This window comes from Perognathus longimembris, chromosome 17 (genome assembly GCF_023159225.1).
Source record: "Perognathus longimembris pacificus isolate PPM17 chromosome 17, ASM2315922v1, whole genome shotgun sequence".
Taxonomy (NCBI): domain Eukaryota; kingdom Metazoa; phylum Chordata; class Mammalia; order Rodentia; family Heteromyidae; genus Perognathus; species Perognathus longimembris.
Window position 1 is genome coordinate 28,381,988 of NC_063177.1, and position 17,408 is coordinate 28,399,395.

Sequence of the window (17,408 nt, forward strand, 5' to 3'; positions counted from 1 at the left end):
TTGGGACTTTAACTCAGGGACTCAAGCTCCCCTTGACTTTTTAGCTCAAGGCTGGTGCTGCCATTTGAGTCCCACTTTCACTTCTAGCATTTTTTGTTGTTGTTGTTAATTGGAGATAAGAGTCTTTTGGATTTATCTGCCAAGGCTGGCTTCAAACCTTAGATCTTGAAGAGCTAGGATTGCAGGTGTAAAATACCAGTGTCCTAGCCAGCTGCCAGTGGCTCATGCCTGTAATCATAGCTATTTGGGAGGCTGAGATCTGAGGATCACAGTTCAAAGCCAGCCCAGGCAGGAAAGTCCGTGAGACTCTTATCTCCAATTAACCACCAGAAAACCGGAAGTGTCGCTTGGCTCAAGTGGTAGAGCACTATCCTTGAGCTGAAGAGTTCAGGGACAGTGCCCAGGCCCAAAGTTCAAGCTACTCACCAGAGGATTCATCCTTATTGAGAAAGAAGGCTTTGAATGTGAATGGATAGGAGAAGTAGGGCACCTTAAACTTGATTTGTTCATGGAGTGGCTACTTTTCGCAACTGTCAATGGTCTGGCCCATTCTTGGGTTCTATCCACTCTCAAACAGTGTGACTTCCCTGAGTGACACTGTTCCTGAGTCACACTTTCAAAGGAATCTTTTTTCTTTGCTTTCCTTTCCTTTTCCTTTCTTTTTTTTTTTTTTTGCTAGTCCTGGGGTTGAACTCAGGGCCTGAGCACTGTCCCTTGCTTCTTTTGCTCAAGGCTAGCACACTACCTCTTGAGCCACAGCACCACTTCTGGCTATCGCTGTTTATGTGGTGCTGAGGAATCGAACCCAGGGCTTCAAGCATGCCAGGCACTGTACCACTAAGCTACATTCCCAGTCCTCAAAAGAGTCTTGGATATTCAGTCTAACCAGAATTTTGAGACGTTGGTTGCTGTACCTTCTGGTTATAGCTCTGGTTGGGGCTTGCCATAGGAGGATGAGAAATCCTGGGGTGAGAGTGTTATACTCAGAATCTGGGGAATACTCAAGACCTTTCTTTGTCCCCCCCCACCCCGACCTCCGCCCCCAGTTCCCTTCTCTCTACCCACCTCAGTTCCAGTGCTGGAGGAATGCCTTCAGTCTCTGGAGAGCCCTCCCTCTGTCCCGCCCCACCTCCAACACAGAGGGCATAAAAGCTCTGATTCAGTGAGAGGAGATGCCACTATCAGGTGAGCTGTGGAGCTGAGGCCCTGGGGGACTGGCGTCTGGCCTGTCTTTGCCTATAGGCCACGGAGATGGGGCTGGGGGTGAAGATGGGAGTAGAGTGGGAGGGGGGTGCCTATCTTCTCCCACACACACTCAGGGTACTTTCTGGGCTGGACTGTCATTCCAGAGATGAAGCTGTTGCTGACTGTCACAGGGCTCCTGGTCCTTCTGGCCATGCCCCACAGGGTCACTCCAGGTAATCACTCAGAAAGGAGGGCAACAAGGGTGCACTGTGGGGGTGGTTGTGGGTCCAAGGGCTCCTTCTCAGGGCTGGTCCCCCTGGTTCTGGAGCCTGGCGAGGGGCTCTGGACCCACCCCTGATTGTGTGATGTGCTCTGGGCAGCCGTCCCTGGGGAAGTGGAGACCTCAGTGGTACTGACCTGCATGGAGGAGGCCAAGCGGCTAGTGGACAAGGCTTACAAGGAGCGACGGGAAAGGTGGGGGTCCTAGCCTTGGCCGGCCCTGGTCAAAGCTGTCATAGGCCTTTCTGAGGAGCAGGCAGTGGGTGGGGAGTTGGCTGTGATGAGAGGTGAGGGCTCCCTGTGGGGGAGGGGAGCTGAACCCCATGTCTCTCTGTTGTTACATCTGTGGGATCAAATCATCTTAAAGAGCCATCTCTCCCATGTTCTTGCTTCTATCTATACACTTGGGTCTCCCCATCCCCCGCCGTGTATGTGTGTGTGTTGGAACTGGAGCTTGAACTCAGGGCCTGGGTACTGTCCCTTAGCTTTTTCATTCAAGGCTGGTGCTCTACCACTTGAGCCACACCTCTACTTCTGACTTTTTGCTGGCAATGGAGGTAAGAATCTCATGAACTTTCATGCCTGGGTTGGCTTCACACCACAATGCTCACCTCGGCCTCTTGAGTAGGTTCTTTGTCTTCTTTGCTTTTTTCAAACCTCAGAATTACCCAAACCTCAAACATTTTGTTGTTGTTGTTGGTTGATCATGGGTCTTGAACTCAGGGCCTGGGCACTCCCTCTGAGCTCTTCAGCTCAAGGCTAGTACTGCTCTACCACTTTGAGCCACAGCACTACTTCTGGTTTTCTGGTGGTTAATTGGAGATAAGAGTCTCATGGACTTTCCTGTCCCAGCTGGCTTTGAACCACAGTCCTCAGATCTGTTTCCTGAGTAGCTAGGATTACAGGTGTGAGCCCCCAGGTCAGGCACTCAAACCTTGTTATTAAAAGAATCCTTGGGGCTGAGAATATGGCCTAGTGGCAAGAGTGCTTGCCTTGTGTTGCCTCGTGCGCCTCATGTACATGTAGCCCTGGGTTCTATTCCTCAACACCATATATATAAAAAGGCCAGAAGTGGCACTGTGGCTCAAGTGGCAGAGTGCTAGCCTTGAGAAAAAAGAAGCCAGGGCCCTGAGTCCAAGCCCCAGGCCTGGCAAAAAAAAAAAAAAAGGGGATCCTTCCCATCAGTGGGTCTGTCTATACTGTCCCCCTTGCCCCCTCCACCCTGCCCTGTTTCTCTCCTGAGTGTCTCTGCACCCCTTCTCTGGTCCTCCTTTTGCAAGCAGCATCAAGCAGCGGATGCACAGTGGCCTGGCCAGCCCCATGGAACTCCTATCCTACTTCAAGCAGCCGGTGGCAGCCACCAGGACAGCCGTGCGGGCCGCTGACTACCTGCACGTGGCCCTGGATCTGCTCAAGAGGAAGCTGCAGCCCCTGTGGCACAAGCCTTTCAATGTCACCGGTATGCGGCTCTGTCTAGGCCCAGGCCCTGCTCCCAGTGACCCAGGGACGCGACCCTCCAACCCTTCAACTCCTAGACAGCCGAGCCATCTCCTCCATTCCTCGGCTCTGCTCCCCTCCCAAGGGCTTGAGACGGGTGCAGCTCCCATGATCCTTTCTTCACCTTGCAGACGTGCTGACACCTGCTCAGCTGAACCTGCTGTCTAAGTCAAGCGGCTGCGCCTACCAGGACTTGGGGGTGACGTGCCCCAAGGAGGACGAGTATCGCACCATCACTGGGCATTGCAACAACAGGTGTGGGCCAGGGGGCCTGGGGTGGGCGTGAGGGAGCTCAGTGCAGGGCCGGTGTGGGCTTGGGGGAGCTCAGTGCCGGGCCGGGGGTGGACTTGCGGGGCTCGGTTCGGGCCCAAGGCTCGGCTTGTGGGGGCTCAGTGCCGGCCCAGGGGCCGGGGCACAGCTTGCGGTTGCTCAGTGCGAGGCCGGGGATAGGCTTGCTGGAGCTCGGTGCGGGGCAGGGAGTGGGCTTGCGGGAGCTCAGTGCGGGGCCGGGGGTGGGCTTCCGGGTGCTCAGTGCGGAGCCGGGGGTGGGCTTGCGGGAGCTCAGTGAGGGCCCGGGGATCCATTTGCGGGGGCTCAGTGCGGATCCAGGGACTGGGGGGTCGGCTTGTGGGGGCTCAGTGCGGGCCCGGGGGCTGGGGGCCGGGGATCGGCTTGGGGGAGCTAGGTGTGGGCCCAAGGCTCGGCTTGGGGGGGCTCAGTTCGGGCCCAGGGGCCGGGGATCGGCTTGGAGGGGTTCAGTGTGGCCCAGGGTTTGGCTTGGGGTTGCTCAGTGCGGGGCCGGGGGTGGGCTTGCGGGAGCTCAGTGCGGGGCGGGGGTGGGCTTGCTGGAGCTCGGTGCGGGCCCCTGGGGTCCTTAGCGAGGCCCGCGGCCGCCCCCTGGCGTCAGCATGCTGCGTTCCGGTGCAGGCGCAGCCCCACGCTGGGCGCCTCCAACCGCGCCTTCGTGCGCTGGCTGCCCGCCGAGTACGAGGACGGCGTCTCGCTCCCCTTCGGCTGGACGCCGGGTGTCAAGCGCGGCGGCTTTTCCGTTCCCCTGGTGAGGCGATGTGTCCCCGGCGGCCTGGGGGCCCTGGCACCGCGCCCGCCCCACGCCCAGTGACCCCCCCCCCCCCCCGGCGTCGGTGTCCCCGCAGGCCCGGGCCGTCTCCAACGCCATCGTGCGCTTCCCCACGGAGCAGCTGACCCCGGACCAGGAGCGCGCGCTCATGTTCATGCAGTGGGGTCAGTTCATCGACCACGACCTGGACTTCACCCCCGAACCGGCCGCCCGGGCCTCCTTCCTCACCGGCCTCAACTGCGAGACCAGCTGCCTGCAGCAGCCGCCCTGCTTCCCGCTCAAGGTGCTGCCTTCTTCCCTTCCTTCTGGGGCCCGGGGAGCAGAGGAGGAAGCTGGCTTTGGAAAGGGACATGGCCCTTCTGTGCCCACGTTTTCTCCCAAGGCCCTGAGTGAGGCTGGCTCCAATAATGTTCGTCCCCAAGGTCTCGCCTGTCCCCCTTGGCAGGGCCCTCTGTCAGCCAGGGCAGCCCAAGCCAAGGGAGCACAGTGTGGGGGGGTTGGCACTCAGAGTGGTGAGGTGACAGGGTCTCTGCAAGGCTGGGACAGATCTGGGATGGGGTCATGGTCGCCGGTGTCCCTCACACCCTCAGTGTAGGAGCCCAGTGCCCCAGCTTTGTTTCCTCCCCACTGAGGGTCCTTCCCCCAATGCCATAACACAGGACTGGGGCCTTGGGGTAATCAGGTTGAAGTACCTGCTTCGTAGAGGAAAGGGAGGAGAGAGGTTTGAGAGGGAGGCAGAGAACAGACAGGAGGCAGAGGAGAGGAGAGGGAAGGGGAAGGTAAAAGGAAGAAAGAGAGCAGAGGGGACAAATCCACAGAAGAGGGAGGGAGGAGAAAGATAAGAAACTTAATAAGGAGGGCTGGGAATATGGCCTAATGGCAAAAAGTGCTTGCCTTTTATACATGTAAGCCCTGGGTTCGATTCTCCAGCACCACATATATAGAAATGGCCAGGAGTGGCACTAAGCCAGGGACAGTGCTCAGACCCTGAGTCCAAGGCCCAGGACTGGCAAAAAAAAAAAAAAAAAAAGAAAAAAAGAAAAGGAGGGATCAGATGATTGGCTCCCCCCCACACCCCATTCTCTGTCCAGTGTCCTCCTCATCATCCTGACCCTCAGCAGTACTGTGCTTGTAGAGGCCCAGACAGGAACTTGAGAGGCCTCCCTGCATGCTGAAGGGACCAGAAGTCATGGGGTCAAGGTGCATACTTCCTGCCCTCAAGAGCAACCATTCAGCCTCCCTCTGTGCTGCAGATCCCTCCAGATGACCCCCGTATAAAGGACCAGCAGGACTGCATCCCCTTCTTCCGCTCCTGTCCAGCTTGCACCAGGAGCAACATCACCATCCGCAACCAGATCAACGCGCTCACCTCCTTTGTAGACGCCAGTGGGGTGTATGGCAGTGAGGGGCCAGTGGCCATGAAACTGCGCAATCTGACCAACCAGCTGGGGCTGCTGGCCGTCAACACCCGCTTCCAAGACAACGGCAGGGCCCTGTTGCCCTTTGACAGTCTGCATGATGACCCTTGTCTCCTCACGAATCGCTCTGCACAAATCCCTTGTTTTCTGGCAGGTCAGCTCAGGGACTTGAATCTGGGGTGCTTCTAGGAGGTGTTCCCTGTGGGGAGCCATGGGGAGCCTGTGTGTGAGCAGCTTGTGGGTTTGTGATGAGAGACACTGTCCTCACCAATTTCATATTAGTCCAGTTGCCTTGGAGACAAGTTGAATGGAGACACACAGGCAAAAAAAAAATTCAACCCATCCCCAATCTAAGATGGAGTCGCAGGGATTGCTGGGGAGCCTGTCATCTATTCTTGCTTCTGCTCTGCATTCTGGAGGACAGGAGCATTGAGTCGCTCAGGACCAGAGAGAAATGTGTGGTACTCACCCTCTTGAACCCATACTGTCTAATAGACACATGTGGCGATTTTAACTAGTATTATTTTCCGAGTGTCAGACTGCGGTTTGAACTCAGGGCCTTGCACCCTTGCTTGGCTATTTTGCTTAAGACTAGTGCTCAACCACTTGAACCATATCTCTACTTCCTGCTTTTTTTTTTTTTTTTTGCCAGTCTTGGAGCTTGATCTCAGGACCTGGGCACTGTCCCTGAGCTTCTTTTGCTCAAGGCTAGCACTCTACCACTTGAGACACAGCAGTACTTCTAGCCTTTTCTGTTTTTGCAATTGATATATGGTAAGGGTGGGATGAACATCTCTGTTGCAATGGTGGCGGCCTTTTGGGATTCTGTGTTGAGAAGGATTCTGAGGCTTGGGGCTGGGAATGTGACTTAGTGGTACAGTGTTTGCCTAGCATGTATGAAGTCCTGGCTTTGATTCCTCAGTATTACATAAACAGAAAAGGCTGGAACTGGGCTGGGAATATGGCCTAGTGGCAAGAGAGCCTGCCTCGTATACATGAAGCCCTGGGTTCAATTCCCCAGTACCACATATATGGAAAACAGCCAGAAGTGGAGCTGTGGCTCAAGTGGCAGAGTACTAGCCTTGAGCAAAAAGAAGCCAGGGACAGTGCTCAGGCCCTGAGTCCAAGGCCCAGGACTGGCAAAAAAAACAAAAACAGAAAAGGCTAGAACTGATGTTGTGGCTCAAGTGGTAAAGTGTTAGCTTTGAGCAAAAAGAAGCTCAGTGACAGTATCCAGGCCCTGAGATCTAGCCCCAGCACTAGCAAGATGGGGGAGGGGTGGATTTTTGAATTTTTGTCTGATTTGAGCAGAAACAAATGCTGGCATCATTATCTGTGCCAATATGAGCATGGAAATTGGTTGTGCTAACATGCATGCTACTTTCTGGCTTCACTTGAATCATGACGAACAGCTGACTAGAAGGTAGCATTGGTGGAGTTTACACTTTTTGCTCACCCCCATGTGACAATGTGTGTGGTAGGAGGAAGGGAGAAAAACCAAAGCCTCAGAGAGCTGCTAGGATCAGGAATAGGATGATGGCCAGTCCTGGGGTGGGCCTAAGGCCTCCTGGATGGGGCATGATGAGGCAGCAGTGTCTCTGAGTAGAGAATGAAGACTCAAGCAGACTGGGACATCAAGGGTGGCCTCAAGAGTGTAAGCAAGCCTGGGGGGAAAGGATGATGTCTGGGAGACATTGCAGGCCTTGGCTGGATGGGGAGCTTCAAACAAGCCAGTGTTTCTTGGATGGAGGCCATGGGAATGCCGGTGGCTCTGCTTCCCTCCCTCAGGGGACACCCGCTCCAGTGAGATGCCCGAGCTCACCTCCATGCACACCCTCTTTGTTCGAGAGCATAACCGGCTGGCCACACAGCTCAAGCACCTGAACCCCAGGTGGAGTGGGGAGAAGCTCTACCAGGAGGCCCGGAAAATTGTGGGGGCCATGGTCCAGGTAGGCTGTCCTGAGCGTTGCACAGACTTGCCACCGACACCCAGCTACACATAGCTTTTGATGATCCAATGCCCCTCTTCTCCTGGGTTCTGTTTGGGGAGGGGTGCGGTGAAGGTGCTGTGGGTTAAGTGTATTATCCACATTAAACATACGGTGTGGTTCCTTTCAGCCTCAGAGGAAATTCTAGAGTCTACAATACCGATTGAGACTGTTCTCCATCTTCCCTCTGTTTTGGGAGAAATCTTGCTAGAGCAGCCCCCTTTGTCCTTCTTGCCTCCTTTCCTCCCACAGAACATCATTAACCCTTCCTATCATGAGCTAGACTTTTGCTGGCCACTATGAACAATTCATTTCCTGTTTCCCTGGTTCTAAAGGACGTGGTAATAAGATAGTGAGAGAAATGAGACATTAATAATTCAAAGGTCATTAGTAACAATGACTAATAGCATAATCATTCCTAATTTACATTCTGGGTGCAGAGAGGAGAATAAGTGACCCAATGTCACACTGCCAGCAAGCAGCAGAGCTCTGTTTATGCCCTTCAGGACCACTCTGTTAGTACCAGTGCCTCCAATGGCAGGGATCCCCCCATGCTAGGGACAGCAGAGACTGCAGGGAGGAGGGGTAGAGATGCTGTTTCAAGTCACTTTTCTTTAGATCATCACTTACCGAGACTACCTACCCCTGGTGCTGGGGCCAGTAGCCATGAGGAAGTACCTACCCACATACAGAGGCTACAATGAGTCCGTGGACCCAAGGATCTCCAACGTCTTCACCAATGCCTTCCGCTATGGCCACACCCTCATCCAACCCTTCATGTTCCGCCTGAACCACCAGTACCAGCCCCTGGGACTCAACCCTCGAGTCCCACTCAGCCAGGTCTTTTTCGCCAGCTGGAGGGTGGTGCTGGAAGGTGAGAGGGGGGCCTAGGCCAGCACTGGGCCGGCCCCAGAGGGTGGGCGCATAGGCTTGCAGGCAGATTGCTGGGATGAGATTTCTCTTGATTTCTTGGGGATCTGGCCTGGCTTTGCTGGCGCACTGTGCCTACTCTGCTTCTGGACCCGAGTGGGGTGGAGATGGCAAACAGAGGAGATGCGTGTTTCCCATGCGTTATGGAGCTCTGTGATCCAGGGGTTTCATGGGGCATTCCCGTGCTGGCCAGACTGAAGGGCACAGTTCCCTGAGACCTCGGTGCTTCCTGGATCCTAACACCTGAGGGGAGGAACTTTCCCACTGGTGTTGCACAGCCTTCTCCAGTCCCCCTGGTTCTATCTGGACTTGACCGACTCTTCTTTTCCCCTAGGCGGCATTGACCCTATCCTTCAGGGCCTTATGGCTACCCCTGCCAAGTTGAATCGCCAGAACCAAATTGTGGTGGATGAGATCCGGGAGCGATTGTTTAAGCAGGTCATGAGGATTGGGCTGGACCTGCCAGCTCTGAACATGCAGCGCAGCCGGGACCACGGCCTCCCAGGTAAGGGCTTCAGAAATCTCCCTGCTCCTCCACGTAGCTGCTCTTTGCCCTCAGAGCCTCCCTCCTTGCCAGGGGCTCCAACTGCTCAAAGCTTCTTGACCCTACACCAGCACTTAGACCTCTGGAAGCTCCCAGGTCAGGCCCTGCCTCTCCCTTGGCCACGCTTCTCTCAGCTCCTCAGCCTGCTGGAATCTTCCATCTACATCAGTATTGTACTAACAGTAACTCACACTATGGAACCCCATCTCCATCATCAATTCATACTAACTCTGTTCATGAACTCTGAGGGGAAGGGATGATCACCCCCTCTGTTTCTTCTTTTCTTTCTTTTCTTTTTTGCAGCTCTGGGGCTTGAACTCAGGGCCTGGGCACTGTCCCTGAGCTTCTTTTGCTCAAGGCAACACCACAGAACCACTTCTGCCTTTTTCTGTGTATGTGGTACAGATGAATTGAACCCAGGGCTTCATGCATGCTAGGCAAGCACTCTACCACTAAGCCACATTCCCTTCCCTCATCTCCTCTTTATTGACAAGGACACCGAAGCCTGGAACCATTCAGAACCCTACCTGGGACTCTAGACAAGTCAGTGACAGATCTGGAACTTGGACTAGTATCAATCTAATCCTAAAGCCTGTGTTAGGGGGTGTTCCCCGAGATGCATTTCACCCCTCATCACTCACAGGCAGATGTAGGATTGCTCGAGAGGACAATCAGGTGTCTCTCTTTTTAATTTTTTTTAGGGTAGGTGGTAGGACTTGAACTCAAGGTCTATGTTTTGCCACAGGCCCTTTCACTTAAGGCTAGACTTTTTTTGTCAGTCTTGGGGCTTGAACTCTTGGCCTGGGCACTGTCCCTGAGTTCTTCAACTCAAGGCTAGCACTCTTACCACTTGAGCCACAGCACCACTTCCAGTTTTTCTGGTGGTTAACTGGAGATACGAGTTTCATGGACTTTCCTGCCCAGGCTGGCTTTGGTGTGAGCCACAGGCACCTGGCAAGATACATCCATTCTTGAACCTGGAAGGAATTATGACAATCTAGGGTTTGTCTTAGGGTGGGCAGGCAAGAGAAAGACAGTGAATGGCCAGAGAAGTCCTGCCATCCTCCTTGTCCTGAGGCAAGGGCTGAACTTCCTCTTATCTATAGCCCAGTGTGTGAGAAGGCGAGTCTTCTGGGTTGCAGACCTCCATGTCCTTGCCATCCCCAGAGATCTCCCCACCTTGCAATGAGGAGCTCTACCTACAGCCACGTCTCCCTTCCTCCATGCAGGGTACAATGCCTGGAGACGCTTCTGTGGGCTCCCCCAGCCCAGCACTGTCGGTGAGTTAGGCATGGTGCTCAAGAATCTGGACCTGGCACAGAAGCTGATGGAACAGTACGGCACACCCAACAACATCGACATCTGGATGGGTGGCGTGGCTGAGCCCCTAGAACCCAACGGCCGGGTGGGCAAGCTCCTGGCCTGCCTCATCGGCACCCAGTTCAGGAATCTTCGTGATGGAGATCGGTGAGTTGCTGGCATGGGCCACCCATCCCCGAATCACCTCCCATGCCCTGCTTTCCCCCAGTAAATAGAAGGAGGGAAAGAGTGGTTTTCCAGTGTGTTCAAGGAGGCTTGGGGTGGTCCCTGTGAGGCGCAGCAGGGGAAACTGGAACTCTGGTGGGGACAGGAAAAGCCTACGGCTCTTCCTCTGTCTTGGTCCATGTGTCTAGGAGCAGTCTCAGCTTTCTCACACTGTTTCTCATCATTTCACTGTGGTCCTGACATTGCTGTCTGGAGATCTTACTTAGCCTGTATTGTACCTCTGGGGATATTAGCAGAAAAGAAAGAAAGAAAGAAAGAAAGAAAAAGATCACATTGCCCCCTCCATGCACACTTGTGTATGTGCATGTGAGCACATGCCAGGGTTTGAATTTCAGGGCCTCTCCCTCAGCTTTTTCTGCTCACAGTGCAGCCAAGCACTCTATTACTTGAGCCTCCAGTCCCAGCTTTTTGATGGATAGAGAAATCAGAGTCTCCTAGGTTTGTCTGCTTGGGCTGACTTCATGGTCCGGATTCTCACATCTCAGCCTTCTGAGCAGCTAGGGTTATAGGAGTGAGCCACTCATGCTTGACTTCCTACTTGATTATTATTGTTGCTATCATTATAAGCAGTTGTACAGGTTTTTATTTTGGTGTGTGGGGGTCAGTCAGGGGCTTGAACTCAGAGCCTGGGTGCTGTCCCTGAACACTTTTGCTCAAGGCTAGTGCTCTACTGCTTTGAGCCGCACTGCCACATGCAGTTTTCTGGTAGTTAATTGGAAATGAGTGTCTCATGGGCTTTCCAGCCCCAGCTGGCTGTGATCTGCAACCTTCAGGTGGCCTCCTGAGTTCTAGGATTACAGGTGTGAGCTACCAGTGCCTGGCTATACAGAGGATTTTATTTTGACATGTCCATATATCATAGAACATACTTTGATCAGACGTATCCTTTCTGTCACCCCATCTCCTCTTTCTCTTTTCTCAAATTAATTTCCATAAGCTTCACTGTTCCCCCTTTTTCCACAAGAACATGAAGTCTTTTGGCCATATTTACCCTCTCCTCTGTTTTCCCTCCCTCAAACACCTACACCTGTCACATCAAGGACAGTACCTGTTGTTCAAAGGGATTGCACTGGTGGCATTCACACATCGCACATATACAGAACTTTAATCAAATCTATCTCTCACTAAACCCTTGCAGTGACTTTGTGTTGCTGTCTTTATTTATAGAGGAAATGGTTTGGGACATTGATTCCTCCTCCCATCGTTCTCTCTTCAGCTTCTTGGGGGACAAATTGGAAACTCACTCCTGTGTGGGCACAGCTCCAGGCCCAGGGCTTCAGGAGGGCAGGGTGGGGGTGGCTCCCTCCATAGCATGAATGATACCTGAAAGGATTTTTAGGTGGGAGGAGAGGCAGCAGGTAACTGTGCCCTCACTTTGTACTCAACGCCTGAGTGAAGAGCCCCCCTAACTTCCATCCCTAGGGTCTGAGGTCTGCCTTGTGCTGCAAGACAGAGTCTTCTGTGGTCCTCTTGCATCTGGGAGCAGCTCAAGTCAGGTGACACCTTCTCAGCCCAGGGGATACCAGGCCAGGACCCCCTTGGGCACAGCGCCTTTGGTGCTCCTCCCGCAGGTTCTGGTGGCAGAATGCAGGTGTATTCAGCACGCGGCAGCGCCAGGCCCTGGCCAGGATCTCCTTGCCCCGTATCATCTGTGACAACACAGGCATCACCACCGTGTCCAAGAACAACATCTTCATGTCCAACTCATACCCCCGGGACTTTGTGGGGTGCAGCTCTCTCCCGACGCTGGACCTGAGTCCCTGGAGGGAGGCCTAGGGGCTGGGTAAGGGCCCATTGCACTGCGGGTACACGTGGGCAGGCTGAGGGCAACCACAGGAAACTCCCTTCCCCAGGAGAACCCCAGGCCTGCATTTGGGTGCCAGCCGAGGAGATGTGCTTGTGAGTTGACGTGTGTGCAAGTCAGCCTTTCACATGCATGCATTGTCTGTGAACACAGGCGGTGTTGGATGTACTGTGGCATGTGTGTCATTTGTGTGAGTATGCGCTTGCTGCTTCTGAGAGTATTAAGGACATGGATGGGCAGCAGCCAAGGTGATTGGTGAGAGGCCCAGCTTAGGGCAGACTTCCTGGAGTCACATCCTTGCTCAATAGTGACCTGGAGCAAACTGCCCAATTCCCTTAAGCCTGGGTTTTCTTCCGTGTGAATAACTGTGGTTATGTCTCCTTAAAGGGTCCATTTGCAGCCCGTAGCCCTTCATTTACTGAGCAACTTCTCCATGTCAAGCACTGTCCTGGGCATTGGAGACATAGAGAGGCAAGAAAAAAGTTCCTCAAGGAGCTTACTCCTTGACCATGTCCTGGTTAGCAGAGATGACCAGGGGCTTCTGGAAGGATGACCCTTTAGCAGCTGGGATTATGGGAATTGGCACTTGAATTATGGGTCAAAGCTAGCCAGGCTGAATCCATGGCTCCCCCTTATTCTTGTTCTCTTGCTTATTCACAGGAACCAGATGGACAGAAACTGGGGCTCACTGGCCGTTTTGTATCATATGTTTGTACCTGACATTTATAGTAATAAAGCACTGCCGATGGGGATCTGCTTGGCTTGTGTCGGGGAAGGGGCTGGGGCCTTCGTGGGAGGCTCCCACTGAAACCTGCACTTGAGCAAAGGTGTTCGGGGTCCTCAGTCTCTGGACTGGGGTGTGGGTATCAGGGCGTGCTCCATACATGGAGGGTAGTCAGGCCCTCACCCCAGGCTTCCCACCCAGCCCTCTGTGATACAGGAACAAAGTCCCCAAGCCTTGGTGTTTGTACATGGCTCTAGGGCACGATTACTTTGTGCTCACCTCCTGTCCAGTCCTGGGACACAGAGGGGACAAAACACTGTCCCATGGGTGAGAATGAGCCAAGGTCTGGTTGGGAGGGATTCCCAGATGATGGGCGCCTCTATGTCCTACATACCGAGAAAGGTTCAGGGGACCTTCAGAGCAGTAGTCCCCTCGCCCCATGTTTCCAGTGACTACATCAGAGAGCAGGGACTGAGGGGTGGCAGGACTGCATGTCCCTAGTGGCCTTGCTTGGAGTGGGACCCCTACATCTAGCTGGTGGGCACCTTCCCCCTCCCTCCCTGGATTCCCCCAAGTGGGGAAGGAGCACGCACAGCTAGAAACTGATGGTACATGGATCATGGGTCTGATGTACTGTTGGGGTCCCTGGTAAAGCTAGGCTATCACAACGGTGAGCAGTAGAACAAATACAGGCAAAGAGAGATTGCTCAGAAAGGGCAATGCCTCTTCAGAGGTGGAGAAGAAGTAGGGGTGCAGGTCCTCTGCCCTGGGCACCTCCCCACAATGGCAATGTGCTTTCCACTCTCACCATGCCAGGCAAGGGGTCTTGAGAGCGTGGCTTCACTGGTCTTACTTGCCAGAGAATTTTGTGTATATGTGCATGTGATGGTGCTGGGAATTGAACTCAGGGACTGAGTGTTGTCCCTGAGCTTTGTTGATCAAGGCTAGTGCTTTACCACTTGAGCCACAACTCCACTTCTGGCTTTTTGGTGGTTATTAGAGATAAGAGTCTCATGGACTCTCCTGCCTGGGCTGGGTTTGAACTTTGATCTTCAGATCTCAGCATCCTGAGTAGCTAGGATTACAAGTGTGAACCACTGGTGCCCAGCTCCTGCAGAGTCATTTTAATCAATGAATTACCTATTTTTGTGTGTGCTACTGGGGTTTGCATAGGAGGGTCGCTTGAAAAGAAGAATGTAAGCTAGGTTTGTTAGTGCATGCTTGCCATCCCAGCATTTGGGGCGTGGCGGTGGGGGGAAGGAGAATGGGAGATATCCATCTGAAACTCAGGAGGATTGAGAATTCAAGATCAGCCTGGACTATGTAGTGAGACTCTGACTCAAAAAATTAAAATGAAAGAGGAATTATGAATAGACATTGGGCAGCGGCTCAAGGATTGTTCTAGAGCTGTCCTTTCAGAGACTTAGAAAAGGGTATTGCCTGGCACAGGTGGCTCAAAACTGTAATCCTTGCTACTCAGGAGATTGTGATCTGAGGATTACTGTTTGGAGCCAGCCTGGGCAGGCAAGGCTATGAGACTCCTATCTATACTAAAACACACACACACACACACACACACACACACACACACACACACACACACAGAGCCAGAAGTGGAGCTGCTGTGGCTCAAGTGGTAGAGTGCTAGCTTCAGCAAAATAAACTCAGGGACAGTGCCCAGGCCCTGAGTTCAAGTCCCAGGACTAGCACACGTGTGTGTGCACGCGAGCACACACACACACATACACACATACACACACACACCAGAAGAAGAAGACAGAAGAAAGAACAAGAACAAGAAAAGGAGGAGGAGGAGGAGTGGGGAGGAGTAAGCAGAGGGGGAGAGGAGGAAGATGTAGTGGTGGTGGTAGTGGAGGAGGAGGAGAAGGAGGAGAAAGAGGAGGAGGAGTAGGAAATGTACTTCCAGAGGGATGGAAAAGTGATTACTTTTAGCTGCAAGGAAACCCTTCTATTTTACTCTATGGCATCCACCTGCAATGCCTCCCCAGGCCCCTGTCCTGCCACTCCATGGCATTGTTTCTTTTCCCAAGCTTCCTCCCTTCTTCTAGACCTCTTGGCCCTCCCACCCAGACACCCCTCTTCCCCAGCAGACCCAGACATAAGACACCCCAACAGGAAGATACATGGGGACTGTAAACATGTTGTATCTTCTTTGGCAGTGGTCCTGAGTCCTGCCTTTGGAAAGGAACCGAGTCACTGCCAGCATCTTCGGTCAACACCAGATGTTTATTGAGCACTAAGCTACCCGAGTACCATGGCCAGGCCCCCGGCTGCACTCACACACAGGCAGACGTCTAGGGCTCAGGAAGCCTACAATCTAGTTTGGAAGGATGGGGGAAGGATGAAGTCTACAGCCTCAGCCAGGGAGAGGAAGGGTGGCACCTGTCAAGCCAGGTTAGAATGCCATCCCAGAGGGCCTGGATGTTGTCAGAAAGGAAACTTTCCATAGGCTAAGAGGTTGGAAGTGATGGGAGCCAGGTGGAAGACCCAGAAACGTGGCTACCATTGGCCTTGGTCCAACAAATGCAAGAGAGGTCTAGCTGGAAAGGAAGGTTGTGGGACTGAGATCTGCAGCTCTAAGGGACCGGGGTTATCTCACTTGCTTGAAATGGCAGCATGGACCAAAGGTAGATTCCCAATGCCACGTGGAAGGCCATGGCTTCTAATTCTCCACTGAGGCCCAGGGGGAGAGGTCCAGCTTGTCAATGGCTGAGCAGTCCACAAAGGCCTTGGGGTTGCTGTGGACCAGCAGTGGAGAGAGGCTCAAGTCCAGACCAGTGGCACAGGGAGGCCCAAGTCCAGGCCTGGGGAGAATGGAGGCTGGAGTGGCCTAGCTCTGGGCCGGGAGAGAGGAGAGGCCTCCAGAGCCGAAGCCTGCTGAAAGCCAGAGGCCCCAGGAGAACCGACAGAGAGTGGAGTCTAATGGAGCTGACAGAAGCGCTGTGCCTGTCAGAGGAGTACAGCAAAGCTAAGCTGGTCAGAGGAGCTGAGTGGAACCTGAGGCCTGTGAAGGAACCTGGAGCCTGAGGCCTGTGAGGAGTCCAGAGCCTGGTGTTTCTCGAAGGAGCGGAGATGGAGCGGAGCAGAGACAGAGCCTAGTGGAGGCCTGTGGAGAGCAAAGGCTGGTGGAGAGAAATGTAGAAAGTGGAGGCCCTCAGAGAGGGGAGAGGCTTATGGAGAACAGAGGCCTGTGAAGAGTGAGAGGCTCATGGAGAGCCCTGTGGACAGGAGAAGCCTGTGGAAAGGAAGGAAAGAAACTTGCCCCCTGGAGGCTGTAACTGCTCCTAGCTTTGGGGTAGCCCAGGGCAAGGCAGTTGCACACTGACTAATAAAAGTCATTTGTCACCTTTAACAGTGCTCAGTGGATTATCTCGCTCCCCAGACTACAACAAGATGATCAAGGAATCAACATTAGATTCCTGAGTCCAGGGGACAATAGTTTCCTCTGTTGGGGGAGCAGCAGACATCAAATGCTGATAGATGTTAGCTTTGCAGTGGTGCCAGAATTGAGGTTGCGTCCTTCTTTTGATAGTCCAATGAACCATTACTTTTGAATGTCACTTGGTTGGATTTTCAGAGGCCAGTGCATTGATGTAACTCTCCAGCAATAACACACTCAGGGGAAGAATAGGTTCATGAAAACATCTTTCCTTCCTTACTACTGAATTCCTTGTTTGTTTGTTTGTTTAAAGTATTTCTTTTTATTTATTTATGTTTATTTATTTATTTATTTTTGGTGCCAATCCTTCCTGGGGCTTGGACTCAGGGCCTGAGCACTGTCCCTGGCTTCTTTTTTGCTCAAGGCTGGTACTCTGCTACTTGAGCCACAGCGCCACTTCTGGCCGTTTTCTATACATGTGGTGCTGAGGAATCAAACCCAGGGCTTCATGTGTAGGAGGCAAGCTCTTTTGCCACTAGGCCATATTCCCAGCCCCTGAATTCCTTGTTGTTGTTGTTTTGTTGTTGTTGTTTTTAACCGTTGGCTTTCTCATTTGTTCTTTCTCTAGCTCAGTACATACCAACATGACACATTTTTTAAAATTCCAAACGTGTTTTAGTGCTTGCTTCATATCTTCCCTAACTGCTTTAAGAATAATGTGTGTATTATTATTATTATTATTATTGTTATTATTATTAACTATTTTGGCAATCAGTCATGGGGCTTGAACTCAGGGCCTGGGCGCCTGTCCCTGAGCTTTAGGGCTCAAAGCTAGTGCTGTACTGCTTTGAGCCACAGCTCCAGTTCTGATTTTGGGGTGGTTAATCGGAGAAATGAGGCTCACAGATTTTCCTGGGCAGGTTGGCTTTGAACCCTCATCCTCAGGCCTCAGCCTCCTGACTAGGATTACAGGCGTGAATCACCAGCGCTGGGCATTGTGTGTATTTTTTTTTTCA

The 17,408-nt window shown here is 53.1% G+C and overlaps 1 protein-coding gene across 1 annotated transcript; it reads left to right on the forward strand.

The window, feature by feature from the left end:
* Positions 1 to 1,166: 1,166 nt before the first annotated feature.
* On the forward strand, positions 1,167 to 13,019 carry LOC125366055 (myeloperoxidase-like). Its single transcript, XM_048366451.1, has 14 exons — positions 1,167 to 1,185; positions 1,350 to 1,418; positions 1,566 to 1,659; positions 2,748 to 2,923; positions 3,093 to 3,216; positions 3,889 to 4,018; positions 4,116 to 4,322; positions 5,293 to 5,611; positions 7,246 to 7,406; positions 8,064 to 8,319; positions 8,710 to 8,880; positions 10,149 to 10,386; positions 12,036 to 12,247; positions 12,929 to 13,019. The coding sequence occupies exons 1-13, from the start codon at positions 1,173 to 1,175 to the stop codon at positions 12,238 to 12,240; spliced, it is 2,163 nt and encodes a 720-aa protein (XP_048222408.1). The 5' UTR covers positions 1,167 to 1,172; the 3' UTR covers positions 12,241 to 12,247; positions 12,929 to 13,019.
* The last annotated feature ends 4,389 nt before the right edge of the window (positions 13,020 to 17,408 follow it).